This window comes from Lissotriton helveticus, chromosome 5_1, assembly GCF_964261635.1.
Source record: "Lissotriton helveticus chromosome 5_1, aLisHel1.1, whole genome shotgun sequence".
Lineage (NCBI taxonomy): Eukaryota > Metazoa > Chordata > Amphibia > Caudata > Salamandridae > Lissotriton > Lissotriton helveticus.
This window is the reverse complement of record NC_136065.1, coordinates 1,784,418,680-1,784,436,405: the sequence shown is the minus strand read 5'-3', so window position 1 is coordinate 1,784,436,405 and position 17,726 is coordinate 1,784,418,680. Positions and strand designations below refer to the sequence as shown.

General features: G+C 44.7%; 1 protein-coding gene across 5 annotated transcripts in view; it reads left to right on the top strand.

The window, feature by feature from the left end:
• The window catches only part of TANC2 (tetratricopeptide repeat, ankyrin repeat and coiled-coil containing 2), a 2,511,073-nt gene that overhangs the window by 1,068,182 nt on the left and 1,425,165 nt on the right, over positions 1-17,726 (top strand). For all 5 annotated transcript variants that reach the window (XM_078645079.1, XM_078645083.1, XM_078645080.1 and 2 more), the window contains one exon: positions 6,239-6,424. In XM_078645079.1, the coding sequence (XP_078501205.1) occupies positions 6,239-6,424 (186 nt within the window). The remainder of the gene's footprint in view (positions 1-6,238; positions 6,425-17,726) is intronic.

Here is a 17,726-nt window from a genome sequence, read left to right as displayed (position 1 = left end):
TTTTATTTTAATCTTGTGCACTTTGTTCTTCAATCATCCTAGTTTGGTATTGAATACATCAGGAAATTTCTTCTCAAAGTCAGGCTTGTCAAGGCTTACATTGTTAACAAGCTTCAGAGGCCTCAACCTAACAGAAGAACTTTTATTGGGATCAAGGTAAACTCCAAGATCCTTCTGCTGGTACCAACTGATTAGAGAATCACCTCTCACAGAAACATAAATCTTCCCCACATTTATTCGGTCTTTGAAATGTAGAGACCCATTGAAATAGCCCACTAACTTTATAGGTTGAGCATAACACTTTGGGTAAATATCAGGTTAAACATTTTTACTATACCTGATAAGAACTTTTCAAACAAAACCTTAGGTATCAACATTATCTTTGCCCCAGAGTCAAATAACATTGATACTGAAGCACCATCGATGTGAACCATTTCCCACGGTTCCCCAGCACCATCTTGAACTTGCAAGATAATTTCATCACCCAATGAATCATCTACCAGTTCACAACTGATTTTGTTAATCTTTTTCCTTGAGACTGTATCAGCTTTACTGTTAGAGCAGCTAGACACATGCCATGTTTGCCACATTTCTTGCAGGTAGCATTCCAACCCATACAACCCTTACAATTGTTATAGTGGCCAAAGTCCCCACACCTATAACACTTCCCAAGATTAATTTTTCTTTTCTTGCCGAGATCTCTGTGAACAAAGTGCGACGAACCGCCATCGCTGATTTTTTTCCGCGTCGACACAGGGTATGCAGTTTCTTCTTTGCAAGTAGCACTCCCTTTTTTATCTCATCAACACAGGCACTACTATGTTCAAAGCTTTTTGCAAGCATGACCACTTCAGGTAAGGAAGGAGCATCTTTTTGCCAAAAGCTTTCTCTTGCTTTTACCACGCAACAACCCAACATGAATAGGCCGCGTAACCTTTCATTACTAATGACACCAAAGTAGCACACTGAGGTTCATTTCCTACGAACGAATACATAATCCTCAACAGATTAACCAGACCTTTGCATACGCTTACTAAATTGATATTGTTCTAAGACCCTTGAAACTTTTGGTAAATATTGTAAATCTACTTCTTTATACATATTTCGTATTCGTTGAGGTTATTGCTTTCTTCAGCATTCCAAGAGTTGTGAAGAAAATTGCAAGCAACAGGGGTTAATTTGACTCTGAAACAATCAACAGATCAAATGAGTTTAAGGGGTGTATGGTGTGCCCGTCACCGAGATCTGAAAAGTCACTATGGAGTGTCCGTTGCCGAGCTCAGAAAAGTCTCTACCAGCACTGTACTAGGAAATGTCTGCCGTACTTTGAAGAGAAGGTGTGCCTGTCACCGAGCACTGGCTTGTACAGTAATGGTGTGCTCATCACCGAGCCCGAAGCAGAAAGACTCAAAAACTGGGTTCCGTAAATATAGGTGTACCCATAAATGTAGGTGTGCCCATCACCGAGCACAACAAAAGAGAACTGCAAATAATGCAACGTCCAGTACTGTGACACTAAAAAGAGTAGAGCAGATAATCGAAGGGGCTTCATGCAACCAAATTCACCAGCAACTGGGTCTTATGCCAATTACTGGTGTGTCCATACCCGAGCAGTCGAAGGAAAGATCGAGAGAGGCGATACTATGTATTGTGAGCTGAAATGATGGGTTGCACACACAGCGCTATAAAGGAGTAACTGTAGCCAGGAAACAAGATATGCCAGTCACCGAGCATGTAACTGACAAAGTAACATCCGTGTCCGATCTTCCCGACCATCTGAAATGGCAGCCGCGCATGATGACGCCAACCGTCGGGATATTTTCCAGAGCCGATAGACTTGTTTTCCTGAGATATGAAAAGATGGTCGCCGTGATTGACGAAATCAATCAACAGGTTGATTTTGTGAGGCGGTCGGCTTGTTTTCCTTGGTCACACGTCATTGACGTTCGTCTTGTGCGGATGCGCGAGTAAGCAGAGAGCTTGTGAGGTGATTTGAGGGGGAGATGAAGCCGTATTGTAACAGGCTCGAGGGAAAGTGAGTGCGCTCCAAGTAACAGTGAGAATGTAAGCGTTGGTTCGAATCCCATCCTTCAATCAATTAATCAATCATAGCATTTCTAAAGTGCACTACATACCCATGAGGGTCTCAAGGCGCTAGGGGGGGGAAACGCTGCCACCGTTCGAAGAGCCAGGTTTTGAGGAGTCTCTTGAAGGTTAGGAGGTCTTCGGTCTGCCGTAGGCGGATGGGGGGGCGTTCCACGTCTTGGCGGCGAGGTGGGAGAATGATCTGCCGCTGGCAGTCACTGTTCCGATGCAGAGGATGGTGGCGAGGGAGTGGTCTGCGAAGCGGAGCTGGCGGGCGGGGGTGTAAGGTTGAGTTGGCTGTTGAGGTACGCTGGTCCGGTTTTGTGGAGTGCCTTGGGTGCGTGGGTGAGGAGCTTAAAGGTTATCCTCTTGTTGATGAGGAGCCAGTGTAGGTCTTTCAGGTTGGGTGTAATGTGGCTGCGGCGGGGGATGTCGAGGATCAGGCGTGCAGAGGCGTTCTGGATGCGTTGAAGTTGTTTCAGGAGTTTGACCGAGGCTCCTGCGTAGAGTGCATTGCCGTGGGCCAGTCTACTGCTGACGAGGGCCTGTGTGACCGTCCTAGTTTCGGTGGGGATCCACTTGAGGATCCTGCGAAGTGTGCGAAGGGTGTTGAAGCAGGAGGAGGAGACGGAGTTGACCTGCTTTGTCATGGAGAGTGTGGAGTCGAGGATGACCCCTAGGTTTCTTGCTTGATTGGTGGGTGTTCGGGGTGCTCCTAGAGCCGTTGGCCACCAGGAGTCGTCCCAGGCCGAGGGGGTGGAACCGAGGATGAGGACCTCTGTCATGTCCGAGTTCAGCTTCATTCGGCTGTTCCTCATCCAGTCGGCGACAGCCTTCATTCCTTCGTGGAGGTTGGTTTTGGCGGTCCTTAGTGAGAGAGAGGATCAGCTGGGTGTCGTCAGCGTAGGAGATGATGTTAAGGTCGTGCTGTCGGGCGACGTGAGCGAGTGGTGCCATGTAGACGTTGAACAATGTTGGGCTGAGGGAGGAGCCTTGTGGTACACCGCAGATGATTTTGGTGGCTTCGGAGCGGAAGGGGGGGAGGCGGACGCTCTGGGATCTCCCGGATAGGAAGGAGGTGGTCCAGTCCAGGGCCTTCTCTTGGATTCCGGCGTCGTGGAGGTGTGCTCTTAGTGTGCGGTGGCAGACTGTGTCGAAAGCGGCTGTTAGGTCCAGGAGGATGAGTGCTACGGTTTCTCCGTTGTCGAGCAGGATTCTGATGTCGTCGGTGGCTGCGAAGAGGGCGGTTTTGGTGCTGTGGTTGCTGCGGAATGCGGACTGGGACGGGTCCAGGATGTTGTTCTCTTCGAGGAAGCTGGTCAGTTGTTTCTTGACGGCCTTTTCCATGACCTTTGCTGGGAACGGAAGCAGGGAGATGGGTCGGAATTTCTTGAGGTCCTTTGGGTCCTTGTTGCCAATGATTTGAAGTAACAGGTGAGGCTGTAGTTGTGGTTGAAGAGGTTTATTCAAGTGAATGAGAAGTACTCCAGCCACACACATTTAACCACCACCAGGCTCCCTTGTAGTTCTCGCTGAGAACCTCTGGCCTCATCTTTGGAACCACACATAGGCATTCTATTCAACATCAACATTCTGGTTAAGCACTCAGTGACTTACAACACATGCACTGAGAGCTACAGTGCTAGATATTACAATAGTCTTTCTTGCATCTTCTTGCTGTGATGCTGTGCTATCAAATTGCCTTAGATTAATTCTTCTGTCATTGCGCCACATTGGCACGTAGCTCTGTTAGGCTTGCCACAAACTCATCCACTGTGTTATCCACCTTGAGCACAATGTGCATTTTTTCTTCCTTATACCATATGGGTCCCATTATGTCTATACCTACTCTTTCCCTTGGCATGCCAGGACATTGTAATGGTTGCAGAGGGGGTTTCATTTTTCAAAATGACCCGAGATCAAGATATGCCATAAAGTTGAGATACAGAACATAGTCACATTCCTGGACAGTGTTTTCACCAGGGAAGGCATACCTAAAACAGTCGTTAGTGACAACGGAAGCCAATTCACATCAGGGAACTTCAAGAAGTTCATGGAAAGAAATGGAATTAAACATAAAACCACTTCAGTGTATCATCCCGCAGGAAATGGTGCGGTGGAACGCTTCAGTAGAGTAATAAAAGGCACTATACAACTTGCAAACAACAATGGACTGTGCTGGATGAAAGAAGTATACAAAATTATCTGGCATACAGAATTGCGCTGGGAGAGGACACTCACACCAGCCCTTTTAAGTTTGAGAGGGAGGACTCCTTTCTCAAAGGACAACGTGGGATGGCTCAAAACAGCAAGGAAGGCTGAGTGGTCGAGCGCGTTGACAATGGAGGTCATCCAGAAGAAACAAGAAAGATGTAAGGAAAGATATGATAAAAAACATAAGTGCAAACAAATCATTATCAAAAAAGGAGACAGAGTGAGGGTTAAGAAAAGCGGTTTTGTTGAGAAGGGCCAAAGTAGGTTTTCTAAACCGTTAATAGTGGAGAAAGTTTTCTGCAATTCTGCCCTCCTTAGCGATGGGAAAGTGTGGCCCGCATCCACGCTATCAGCTTGTACACCCACAAGGGAAGAAAGAGAAGATACAACGTCTGATTAGTGCACTACCGGATCGACACAACAAGGGAAACTAGAGGATACTAATAAGAAGGAAAACTTTGATTGGTTGATCAATGAGGAGTCGGAATTGGAAGGAGATGGGAACTGCACGCCCGCAGTATCCAGGACCAGTGACAATGTGGTTAGTATTGACCAAGCGCAGATTGAGTCCATCCGGGAATACAGAGACACCAGCACTAGTAGTTTGCCCGGGTCACACGGCGGAGGGAGTGATGTCCAGTAAGAATAAGGTTTCAAACCTGAGGAAGTCATTGCGAAAGAAGGAGACCCCATCATCAGCAATGCTGAGGATTTTAAGGGTACAGAGATCACCTTGGAGTCTGAAGAAGAACAGGAAAAAGGACACACGCCGAAGGAAGCAGGAAGTATCTGTAGACGAGGCCGTAGTATTATGAAGCCCAGCAAGTACAAAGACTTTGTTTGTGACTGACACCCTTGCTCATGGTTCCTCCCACCTTTCCAAATTACTGAATCATACTTTGGTTTCCTCCAAGGACATGTGTTGTGTTTGACAACTTCCTTGTTCCCCTGTCCCTGTCTCTTGCCCCCCTGTCTTCGCGCTGGCCAGCATGACATCAGCTGGCATTCTAGAATGCCAGCTGACAGTTGTAAGTGACAGTTAACTGTTTAGTCAGTATTGAGATAGCCTGCCTCCTGATATCATAATTAAAACTTGAAATTTACTAACAGTGTGGGGGGGCGGGGTGCTTTGTTCGGAAGAGTCAGTGTTACTCCCGCTATTACAATTGGAAGGCATAACGCTCCCCAAATTTAACAAAACCACCAGTGTCCATTGGAGGCTCACAGCGTGTATTGAAGAGGGAAAGAATGGCTGTGCGGACATCGAGCCAGCATGTGAAAGCAGCGCGTGCCGTAGTGGCGTCGCCTGTGCTTCTAGCCTTTGAGTACAGCAGGCATTTATGAGCGAAAGTTACGATATGCGCGCGCCTGCATTCGATTCTGTTCACTCTGGGACGTTGATAGGCCGCACGCAGTGACAGTTCCGTCCTCCCAAAAATACTGTGCTATAGTGAGCAGGGCAAGTCACGCGCACGTTCGACTTCTCAGAGCGCGCAATGCCCTGCTGCGCAATCTGGCCGGGGACACCCTCCTCCTGTCTGTTGCGAAGCGATGTTCTAAACAAGCATGGCGCTTGGGTGTCTTTGCCACAGCATGGCCTGTTCCTGCTTAGCTGGCGGCCGTTCGACGGGAGAGACGGCCAGCTGTCGTGAGCTGTACGCCTCAACCGACTCTGAGTCAGCCCAGTTGACCATAAACATAGAACTTGGAGCATGTAACACACGGGGTTCCTCTGCCCCATACATTTATAACACAGGACTTATGGTTCTATGCTAATTGTGATTTTGCTCTGGCCTGTTTATTTTCCTCATGCGTGTGTAGAGGTTAAACTTAGTACACTGCACAGCTCAGTAGCGATTGCTAGCTTGGATTTCAATAATAGAAACTTTAGTATGTAAAGATTTCTGAAATGAGTTTCAGTTTCTGTTTTGTTTTCTAGGTGGCTGTACGTCAGCAGAGAACGACTGCGCATTTGAGCCGGACTACCCCATTCCCCCTCTCCCGGTGTCTGAAGGAATGCAGCACATTAGGATAATGGAGGGTGTGTCCCGCTCTCTCCCCTCATCACCCTTACTCACTCATCAGTCCATCAGTGCCCGTCTTCAGCCTGTCAAGAAATTAACCGGTATGATAAGTGATTCTTGCTGTGAATTTCAAGTACCTTTTCATTTTTTTAAAAACATTTTTTCAAGCGTTGGGCGTTTTTCAGTGGAACGTATGTGAATACTTTTATCTTCTGGAATCTACATTGTAAAGAATGGAAACTTCCTGATAATCTGTCAGTGAAATAAAGAATCAAACAATTTTACAGTGGAGTGTCTTACTCCTACACTTAATCTGCATTGAAAGACCTTGAAACCTAGAATTTTAACTACCATAAACATTGTGATATCTAGTGAGGTTTCCTACATTTGTGTCTATTATAAACAGAACGTCATATGGTTTTCTCAGTAGTTTTTCCTTTTTTTCCACACTGTACCAGTTTGTTCTTTTGACTCCTGTTGTTGCCAACACAAATGATGGGAGGGATTTAATTGTGTTGACTTGCCTGTATTTTGTGTTACTTATGAGATGCTCGTGGCACAAAGGGCAGTTCTCGGGCAGTAGCCAACCCATTAAGGTAACAGATGCAATTTGAGCTGTTTTGTAATGTCTGACGTGACAGCATAGCTTTCGCCAAATATGTGAGCATCACCAAGAGAGGGGCCTTTGGCTCCACAGATGTGTTGGGAGCCAGGAGTACATGTTTTGATTGGTCACAAAGAAGTTGGGTTCTTCCATAAAAAGTGCTTGCCCTCCACACAGCTGTGATCACTTTGGTTATTTATCCAGCTGTCTGAGCTTGAACTTTCAAGGGCACACACATGGCATTGTGATGCTATTAAAGTGTCATAGAGAACTAGATAATTTATGGTGTTTTTCTCTGGCAGTAGAGATGAAAGGAGGTCAGTCATTAACCTACATTGATTTTTAGGTCTGTCTTGACAGTGCAATTGTCACTGTACCTCTTAATCTACCCAGTATTATTCTACAGTTGTCTACACTAATACTTATCTATTTGGAATGCTTTAGATTACAATACAACATTCCTTTAAGGCCAGACCCATTGGCATTCCCAGTCCTTGTTGCACTTCTAGGTCACCGCCCTGAGTGATGTGAAAAGGCTCAACCTTGTCACTAGCCTGCAGAGTAGATGATTACAAAATGATTCAGTGGGGGGGATGAAAGATTGCATGAGTGCAAGGATGATTGATGAATTGAGTGTCTAACCTCATCACTGACTGAAAAGGGACTTTAAAAAAAAAAAAAGAGCACATAAATAGAATACACCTATACAGGGGCTTTTAGTTGACCCACCACGATATGTACCATGAGACAGTCGGTCATCTCACTTTATCCATTGGGTATCTTGTTGTGTTGTTGACTGTAATTTGCCTGATTGCTGCACACAGCTACCTGAAAAAGATGTGTAATCTAGTGCCAGGGCTGATGTCTGACTGCCGCTCGGTCATGTTAAAAATTTTGCAAAATTTGTTTTAGCATATTGCATAAGTTTGCAAAATAGAAACCCTACATTCTGGCCAAGGCTAAACCTTTTGCCTTTGCCAATGTTTGCTATTCTTCAAATTAGTCTGAACAGCATAACCCATTTAGATTTTTACCATGACTTTCTTTATTTTCACCTTTTAGGTCGTGCTTACTAGGCCGTGCATGCCATGTCTGTTGTGAGGCCTTTTGTGGATTACCTAGAACATAGAGAGGCGTAGAGACTGATTACCATTGTTTGGTTTTCCTGTCTCCCTCCTTGCCTGCTTCTTATTCGTGTCCAACCTTGTCAGTGTTGTTTTTGTTCCTCCCAAGTAGCAAGGCCTCTTTAGCATCTCTTTGATTGGCTGGCATCTCTACTTCCACTGCTTGCTTTTCAAGTGCTACTTTTTTTCTTGTGTGTTAAGCACTCCATGAGAGGGCCTGTGATTTTGAGCTGTCTTCCTCGTGTACTTTTCTCCCCCTGCACTCTGTGTTATCTATTGCCTCCCTGAACCCTCAGTTTTTCTTTCCCCGCCTGCACCCTCCTTCTCTCTTCCTGTTGTTCCTTCTGCCACCCACTCTATGTTGCTTTCCCCCAACCCTTGTGTTGCTCTTCCCCGTGTTGCTTTCACTTTTCACCAAACCTCCACGTATTGCTTTTGCCTCTAATCTTGCTTTGGCATGCCCCATCCCACCCTGTGCTCCATCACAAGATCACACATGGTCACAGGTGCTGGGAGAAGGGGTACAGTGGGTGCTGCAGCACCCCCAAAATAACAATGCTGGAATTCAGAAGGTGAATGAGAAGTAAAGATGCCTGTAAATTCTGCTTTATCTTGTCTCATTAGCTGTGCGTTCAAAAGACAGAGGTCAAATGCCAGATATGTCTGTCAATCTTCTGCTTATTCTTTTAGCATGGAGATTGGAGTTTACTTTCTTAGACGGAAGAGTTAGAGCATTTTGTTAAGCAATCTTGCTGTGGTCCCGGGAGTGTGACAGGAATGGCTGTAGTACTTCATGTATTTTCTATTTAAAAATACATGTAAATGAACTGTACTAAGTATTTCGAAACATATCAGCAGTAGGAAATTCCAAATGAAGCAAATTTTTAAATATGAAATGTGATGGAAACAAAGATGTTAATAGGTTGAAATCAAATCAAGACATTTGACTTGGTGAGTCGCAATCGATAGACATTTTCTGAAACCCCTTTGCCACTCATTATCATTTGTGCGCTGTTATAGTTTTAGCCTAAAACTGTATGTTAGGAAATTTAGTGGCCATTTCATTGGAAAGTGGTCTTTTTTGTAAACGGAAGTGTGTAAATACATTATGCTTTTGTGATATATATTTGCTAAAGTGTGCTCCAAACTGCATCGTACTACACCCTTATCAATTTCTCGCTGAATGGATGTGGCTTATTTGCTACTCTTGTTCTTTGTGTACTGCTTGGATTTTTCACAATTCCTTTGACTTCAGTGATGTAACGTTGATGGCTGCGCCCGGACTCTGAAAATTGTTCCAGTACCACTGCACATAGTAGCTATGTAAGCAAACCTAACAAGTTTCAATAGCAGATGGGGAACAGTGCTCTTTGCTGACAAATCTCCACCCAGTTCCTAGTCCATATGCAGTAATAATTTATAGATTATGTACGAGCTTTGATAAAAGATTCTATTCAGCCTCTAATGCCACTCTTGGGATCCTAAACATTTTCTGTGCTAAAATGGTGCTTGGATTTAATGGTGTTAAAGAGCACTTTATCTGCAAATTACTATTACTCCTGTTACAATGATATGCATGGCCCTCATTTTGATTCACTTATATCGTTGTCATTTAAGGGAAAGACTGTAGTTTTCACTAATCTGATGGCGCGACAGTTCAGCGTGGCAATTGGCAAATACTACTGTTTATCTGTAGTTCTCTAGTTCGAAACATAGCAGGACATAGCATCTGTCTGATGCTCTGTGTACCCTTCAGTTAGGATCGAACAATAGCTACGGTCCAGAAGACATTCTGCTTAGTGTCGTACACCAGGCACGCAACACCCATTGGGCTCACGGGGCTTCAGCCCTCCCCGTCGTGTCCGTCAGCCCGGGCAGAGACAGCTTCGCGGGCTGGCAAGCATCTTATTGCAGCCGCACCTGAGTACTTAACAGGTCTTTAAAAGACCATTTACTTGCAAATTAGGCTTTTGTTGTGTGCTGACCCCTTCTTACAGCCACTCTGTCTAAGGTGGAAGAATTAGCCCCCCCCCTAAATATGTTTCAGCCCCCCCCCGAAATTTGGCTCTAGTTGCCCGCCTGTCGTACACACTACAGAGAGTATTATTTGTGTATTACCTGACAAAGAGGAGTGGAAGCCTAGAATTTGCACTACATGAAAAACATTTAAAGGTGTTTCAGGAAGGGAATCCTCGCCACCAATCTCTAACATGGTTTGGTGATCCCTGGATAGATACATGGAACTAAGCTCTCAGGGTTCTATGACTTGTCACTTAAGTGGGCTTGTCCCTTAAAGGTTAATACTAGGGTCATGAAGCCGACATACCCCACCTTCCTCAGCCCTCCGCCCATACTCTGTTTTCTCCCATCACTTCTTTTTGTTGGAGACTTTTGCTATATAGGCGATACAAATAATGCCATACTCTTTGGTACTAAACCCACCCATCAAATTGAATTCATTCAAGTTGTTACTTTTTGTGTTCTTGAACACATGCGCTTTGTTAGTTACACTGTGGACACAGCCCATAGTTGTGCCATTGCTCACCTGGATGGTTTTTAGACTCTCAGCCATAACAACTACAACTTGTAAACAATTATCTCACGAGCATCCTGTACCTCATACATGTTGTTTGTATCGCATGAATGAGTGTCTGATTGCATGCTTTTTTTTCTTTTTCGAAAAGCTAATAACATTATTTGAACAAAAAAAGGTGTTTCAAAATGTAAGAAAGCTTCTTCAAGTGGCACCTCTTCTGTACTTCAAATGAGGCAGACCAGTACTTCATTTATAAAAGAATGAGTGCTGGTGCCCAAATTGCTGCTCTGAAGCCCGCGGCTGGCACTATTAATTGTCGACTGTCTGAATACCAATGCTGGTAGTCTTAAATCCACCTCATGCCTCTTTAATCCTCTGCCAGGCGCTGGTGCCCGTTAATCTCCCCTTCCACGTTTAGGTGCCAGCATGTTTTTTAAATGTACTTTTGTATTCATATATTTGCAATAACAATGTTTAGAGAATAACCACTGGGCACCATCATACCAAAAAGCCAGACTTATTGGCTTAGTCAATGCTTGTTTTTGCTATATAAGCGAGTGCCTGAGATTGCTTTCGTTTTCATCGCTAAGTGTCTGCTTTTTCGTTAACAGCAATGTGTATTTAGTCTGGAAGGCAGGCCATTGATACATTGAATAGTGAGCATAGAGCGCATTGGCCCTTAATGAAGAGCCTGCCTTTTCCCGCAGTGTTTATCAGCTACGGGCACAGTCTCGCTGTAGTACGTGTCGGCACAAAGAAACTGATCAGATAAAGAAGCTGAAAGGCAATTTAATAAATTGAGATTTGTCACTTCCTGAAAACTACAGGCGGCTCCTGAAGTCCAAACAGTGCGGTAAATGTCCTTCAAATCCCAATTTTATTGAATACCGCAACACAGTATAGAGAAGAAGTAGGTCTCGTTCCATTAACCCCTATTTAAGTGATGTCAAGTATTTTAATGGCATCTAGACTGTGTCGGTATCTTGGAGGTAAAGGTGAGGCCATACATCATGGGCATACCCTCTAACATGGCCCAGCAGCTGAACTTCATTAAACTAGTCTCATGCCTCACGCTTCTAGGGTTTGAAAATTCACATGCGCTATTAAGACAACTTAAGTTGTTTCATGGGGAAATATGCCCGCTAGTATTTTTATATAATCGAAGCAGAACTGTCACTTTAAAATATGTACACCTTAGTGCCGACACTGTTGTTTAGGGGCAGTCGAACATCTTAGTAGCGTTAACCAACCGTAGTGTTTTCATCCTTAGATGTTTAAGTGGCGTTGGCCCTTTGCTTTATTAATTCTGGTGTGACCTGTCTGGAACCTCGAAGAGCCGAATCGGCATTAAAGAATAAACTGCGGGCGCATCATGATAAACGGTCCTAGCTCTGCTCTGAGAATTAACAGATCGAAGGTAAAGGAAGCAGCTCTCCTCCCAAACCGCAGGGCATTTCATCCTTCTCCAGAGATCGATTCTGTCCCAGTGAGAAGAAAAGAGGATGGAACCAGTGGTTCATAAAAACATAGAGAGATAAAGGAAGCGAAATGCACTATAACAGATGGAGAGAGAGAGGAAAAACACTGAAGTGTCAGGACAGAACAAGATAAAAAGGGAAAGCTGGAGGAAGAATGTGGAATGAAATTAAACAAAATAATGAGCAAGAAAGGAGAGTGGGGATAATGTGGGCAGCAGGATTAGACAGACGTCTGTCAGGGCTTTTATACACCTGTTGTGAGTGGCGGGCACATGGAGCATAATATCCCAGCTGGGCTTAGATAGACCTACCCGTATGACGAGGGCACCACCAATGTTTTTGTGATAATGGATCCCATGAAATTACTGGTTTTACTATTGATTCCGAGTTTCATTGATGGGCCATAAAGATTGCCATGTGATAGATATTTAAAATGTACTCCGAGACACTGGGAAGATACTTGTGCAGATAGGTGATACCTTTTTGTAATACTGACCATCATCAGTAGCGTAACATGGCACATATAAATTTACCTTAAATCTAGCTTGTGCACGTATTTCTACTGCTGCAAAAAGTCCATGGTTGTCCCTGCATGCACGATTTCCTTTTAATGAGAGGGTTTTCCTTTAGGATTGTACTCTACGGAATATGGCTTTAGGTTTATGGATTATCGGATTTCGGTTCTGGGTGTAGTTTCTAAAGACCGGTTCAAAAAATGGCCAATGAATACGTATTCTCTGTTTCAGTCCCCCGTTTTCTTTTAGCATGCGAAAGAAGTGTAGAACTGATATTATGTTGGACATTTTAGAGAAGGGTGCGCAATGCAGGGCCCCTCATTGAAGCCCTCCCCACTCTAGAGGGAGCACCTACCCCATCTATGAAGTGACAGTGCAAATCTGCCCAAGTTAAAAACAGCAATTGGGCGCCTGGCTGCAGCCTGGTGCTCTGTCCAATGTTCTAGTAAAAAAGCAGCAAAGTTGTAAACATTTTGATTTATTGTTGTGATATACAAAGGCCCTGCGAAAGGGTAACCATCAGACAGCTTCCTGGGCGTGCACACACAGACAGTTTTAGAGATTATCGGCACCCGAGTACTTCACAGGTCTTTAAAAGACCATTTACATATTAACGGAGCTTTCTTTATTTTTTCACCCCTTCATCTCCACTGGCGAAAGGCGACAAGGGTCACCCTTGCCTCCTGTTCTGCTGTGTGGATATTTCTTTTTCGATGGAGTGCACGAGAAAAGAAGTTTGTTTATTCCTATTACCTTTCCTGACCCCTGCAGCTGCTTATCACATCGGGCTGTGACACAAAGCTTTTTATATGGAGTAGGTAAGAGAATGTGTTACTATTTGGTTTTTCTTTTTTAAATCTGCCCGGCCCAGCAGGACACATACTTCTTGTGTGCTTCATTTGAATAGTTTTTATCATAATCATGGCTGATGCAGGACAACAATAAGACAATACAAAATGCCCAAATAAATCTGGGGATTAATGATCCTGCTGGAGAGCAATCATTTGTCTGTTAGTAGTTTTTAAATGCAGATTAACTGTATTTTATGTGGATAGCTCAGTGGTTTACTGCCTTTGTCACAGAGATCCTTGTGTTACTTGCAGTTCAGCACTGTTGGAGCGTGGCAGTGAGAGAATCCGAGTAAGAGGTCATGGGGTGGAGGGGGGAGCTAGGGAGAGATGAGGGGCACTGGTGGAGGGGTGGTAGTGAGGGAGTCTGAGGAGGAGGTCATGAGGGGCAGGGGCTACAGAGAGATGAGGGGCTCTGCTTGAGGGTGTCAATGAGGGAGTTCGAGTAGGAGGTTAATAGGGTGAGGGGCTATGGAGCGATGAGGGACACTGTTGGAGGGTGGCAGTGAGAGAATGTAACTTGTCACAAAGGCATTTGTATCTCTTTTTACCCTGCCTCTGTGGGTTTGGAAAAGTAGCTTTGCTTCTTCAGACCCTTCAAGAGTAGAAGGAGAAACAAAACACAGGTCTGATGGGCTGTGGAACCATATTTGGCCCTTCAGACATGCATAGTTTGTATTGTTCTGCTCATCAATAAACAGTATTCTTTTACGGAGATGGGGCCTGATTCGGGACCCACGGCTTTCCAGCAAGCCCTGTACGTTAGCTTTCAGAACCCAACGTCAGGCGCTGTGTTCCAATTACAGTTTGAAACAGCACAGGATCTTTAAACAGGACCTGAACTCAGAATCTCAGCAAGTACACCATTCTAAATTGGTCTAAGCAAAATCTTGGGAGAGGTGGGACTACCACCTGGCACAATTACAAGAATAACCTGGTCTGAAATGCATCTGCTAAAACCGAATTAATTTTCGTGCATATATATCTCCTCCAGAAGGTGTGAAAAATGTATGTGTAGAATTGGGCTAATAATTGGGGAGACATTTAGGATTAAACCTGGTATATCCGGCGCACATGTGTTCCTCAATTTCAGTCCTGTAACTCAAAACGGCTGGTAATTGGGTTTCAGATTCTAGCCGTGATCGCTATCTCTGGCCCCAGTATACCAACCTCCGATTACTGGCCAATTAGTAATGGGGGCCACAAGTGTGACTCATGACCTGCCGTGGTTGAAACAGGTTTAGAGATTAGGCGCTCAGAGTAACGGTTTAGAGTGTGCCAGACTGAACCAAGGAAGGCAGCCAGCTGACGAGTGAGAGTAGGATGCCGGTAAGAATAAAAATAAATGTTGGCTAATAACTTGTTTCTTACATAACACCTTTATATTCACACTTCTGCTGTTTCTAAGTGCTGCAAATGACATAAACTTACAGTTTCTGAATTTAATGGTACTCAATTTTCTAACTCTGGATTGCCGAAAGTCTGAGTCTGCCTTGCCAGGATTTAAAATGTGACCTTTAGCTCACTGCAGATGTCCAATGTGACCATTATCTGCCTGAGCCATCTTAAATGCTGGTGCTTGCATGTGCATGAGTTGCGTGCCTGTGTGAACCAGATCAGGAGGATTGACATTCTCTTACATCGCCCCAAAAGGGAGACATCCATTACCACGTGGGCATTGCATCGCAATGCCTTTACATCGCGGGTATTACATCGCAAGTCGTTACAACGACTTGCGCTGGATGGCGCTCTAACCTAAGGAATAGTATGATTTACTATTCCAACACCTTCCCTACTGTAGACTGGTGTTGGAATAGTAGATCATACTATTCCTAAGTCCAGCGCAAGTCGTTGTAACAACTTGCGTTGTAAAAACTGCGATGTAACGTACCACAATCATTTGGATCGCGATGTAACGTCACATAGTCACCCAAAGCATGGAATGGCCTCCCACTCCACGTCGCAGCTACTACCCATTATGAACAGGGTTTGCATGAATGCATGTGCTCGAGGCTCATCAGCGTAATATTCCATTTAGTCTAGAACGCGTTGGTTAAGACTCTATAAGTCAAGTCCTTGCTCCTGTGAAAATCAAGCTGCTCTCAGTGTGTCGAAGGTGAGATGTTTGCCATCTTGAAACAGAGCGTTATTAAGCCTACTGCACTCCAGTGTCTCAAGTCTATGGCATTAAGATCACCTTTGTGTTTAGGTAAACCCAGTATGGGGGATAGCAAGCACTTAAAGTATCACAGGTAGGGCCATCAGCAAGCTCCTTAAACAGTTAAGCGCTATGAGCAGAAACCTGGGCTGCCCAGGACTAAGTTTGGTGTGTGGTTTGAAGAGCCAAAATAGAAGTTTGAGATGGAAGGAGACTTGTGCCGCACGTGTGTCTTCTAACGAGTGTCTGGAGTACCAGCGGCATGCCCACTGTGACCGGGTGGCACAATAATAATGTTCAATGCTAGGGCTCCCAAGTCCACCCTTGTCAAACAGAAGTTGCTGCTTAGCCAGTGCAACTTTGCGATGTCCATTGTACTGTATAAGCTTTCCCACCAGCATGTCAAGGTCCTGAAATAATTTATTCAGGTGCTATAGCTGGAGGTTAACAAATTAGTCCAATTGGTGGGGAATCATCACCATCTTGGACTAGGCGATGTGTCCTATGACCAAGAGCAGGAGTGTTCTCCAGAACTTAATTTGACCCTCAAGGGTGAAACGTGAAGTTCCATTCAAGTAAATCTGGTTTGGAATGGAACATCCTGGTTTCCAAGTGGTGGAGAGACGCGCCTTCCCACTTGAGTGGCCTCTACCCGTATCCGTGTGTACAGCCGGGTTTCCGGGGGGCGAGGGAATCTGAAGCTCCAAGGCCTTGCCAAATGCTTGCAGGGCTTGAGCTAGAGCTCCATGGTCTGCAGCAATGTCTTGTACATGAATGAACATATCATCCGCAAATAACGATATGGTGTGAATACTGTCTTCTAACGTAATCCCCTTCTTGATGCATATTGATAACCGAAGGCTCCATACCTAGAGCACATTTTAACACGAATAGTGGATATCCTTTACCGATACCCATGTGAACTTGGAAGTGGGTTGAAATACAATCTTTGTATTCACCCTTCGAAATAGAATTTCATGAATATCCTAAACGGGTAGTGCCAGTCCAGGTGTTAAATGCTTTTTTCTGGTGAAGCACCAAGCAAGCTGAGCGGGATCAAGTCTTAGGAGTCAACTCTGTAACTCTGTAGAATCTTCTAATATTTAGGCAGGTGCTCCTTCCAGGGACAAACCAATTTTGATCAGGATGGATTAGGTCAGGGAGCACCATAGTATCCTCTCAGCAATGACTTCACTAAGAATTTTGCCACCAGCGGCCACAATTTAGGAAAGTTGAAAAGGGGCACACCCGGTTTAGGTATATAAACGATTAGGACCTCCCTGGAATAACGGGGTAAGCTACCCTCTATAACTGACATCTTGTGCATCCATGCTGTGCAAGTGCATATCCTTGATGTTATATTGGCTTTCTCATTTTTTGTTTGAATATATTTTGTTGGTTTATGTAAGCAGTTAGTTGATACATAGATACACCATGCCAATATAAAACAATAGGTAATATTTCACATACATTTGCGCAATAGAAAATGCGGTACAGTAAGGTATGACAATGGCATCGCTCATCAGGATAGTTTCTATGTGTACCAGTTCGTGTAACAGGGAGGCCAAGGCAACATTGATAGGTAATGTAGCTGCAATGTACGTAATAACACTCTATATGCAGGGCATTGCAACCCCGGGGTGTTGTGGGGTGAAGTTCAGTAGGAGGTGGCATATACTCGTTACTCTTTTACGTGGTCACCTCATTTCTGATCGGCAGCGTGTGGTAGCGCCAGATGTGTCGTGTGATCAGGAGTGGCGAATATCGGATGTGTTCAATCCTCCAAGTCAACATATTCAATAGCTCAACAAATATGGCAGTTGAATCTGTCACAGTAACTTCCAAACTAGTCCCAATCGGGGACAAAGGGCAAAACAGGGTAAAAACTGTGAAAAAAGATAAGGTCTCAGGTGCCACTAAGTGACCGCCGAGTGGGGCGGGAAAGAAAAGAGAGGGAAAAAATAAAGAGAAATGGGGAGTGATAGGACGTGTTGCTGGGAGTACAGTGTTGTTAGGTATGTCAGTGTACAGCCGTATAGGCAAGTGCTCGGATCCGCGGTCAGTGTGGCAGGGGGTGCGTTGTAGTCATCGCTCAATGGAACAGGGGAGGTTGAGCTACCATCAGCCAGGAGGTGCCGTG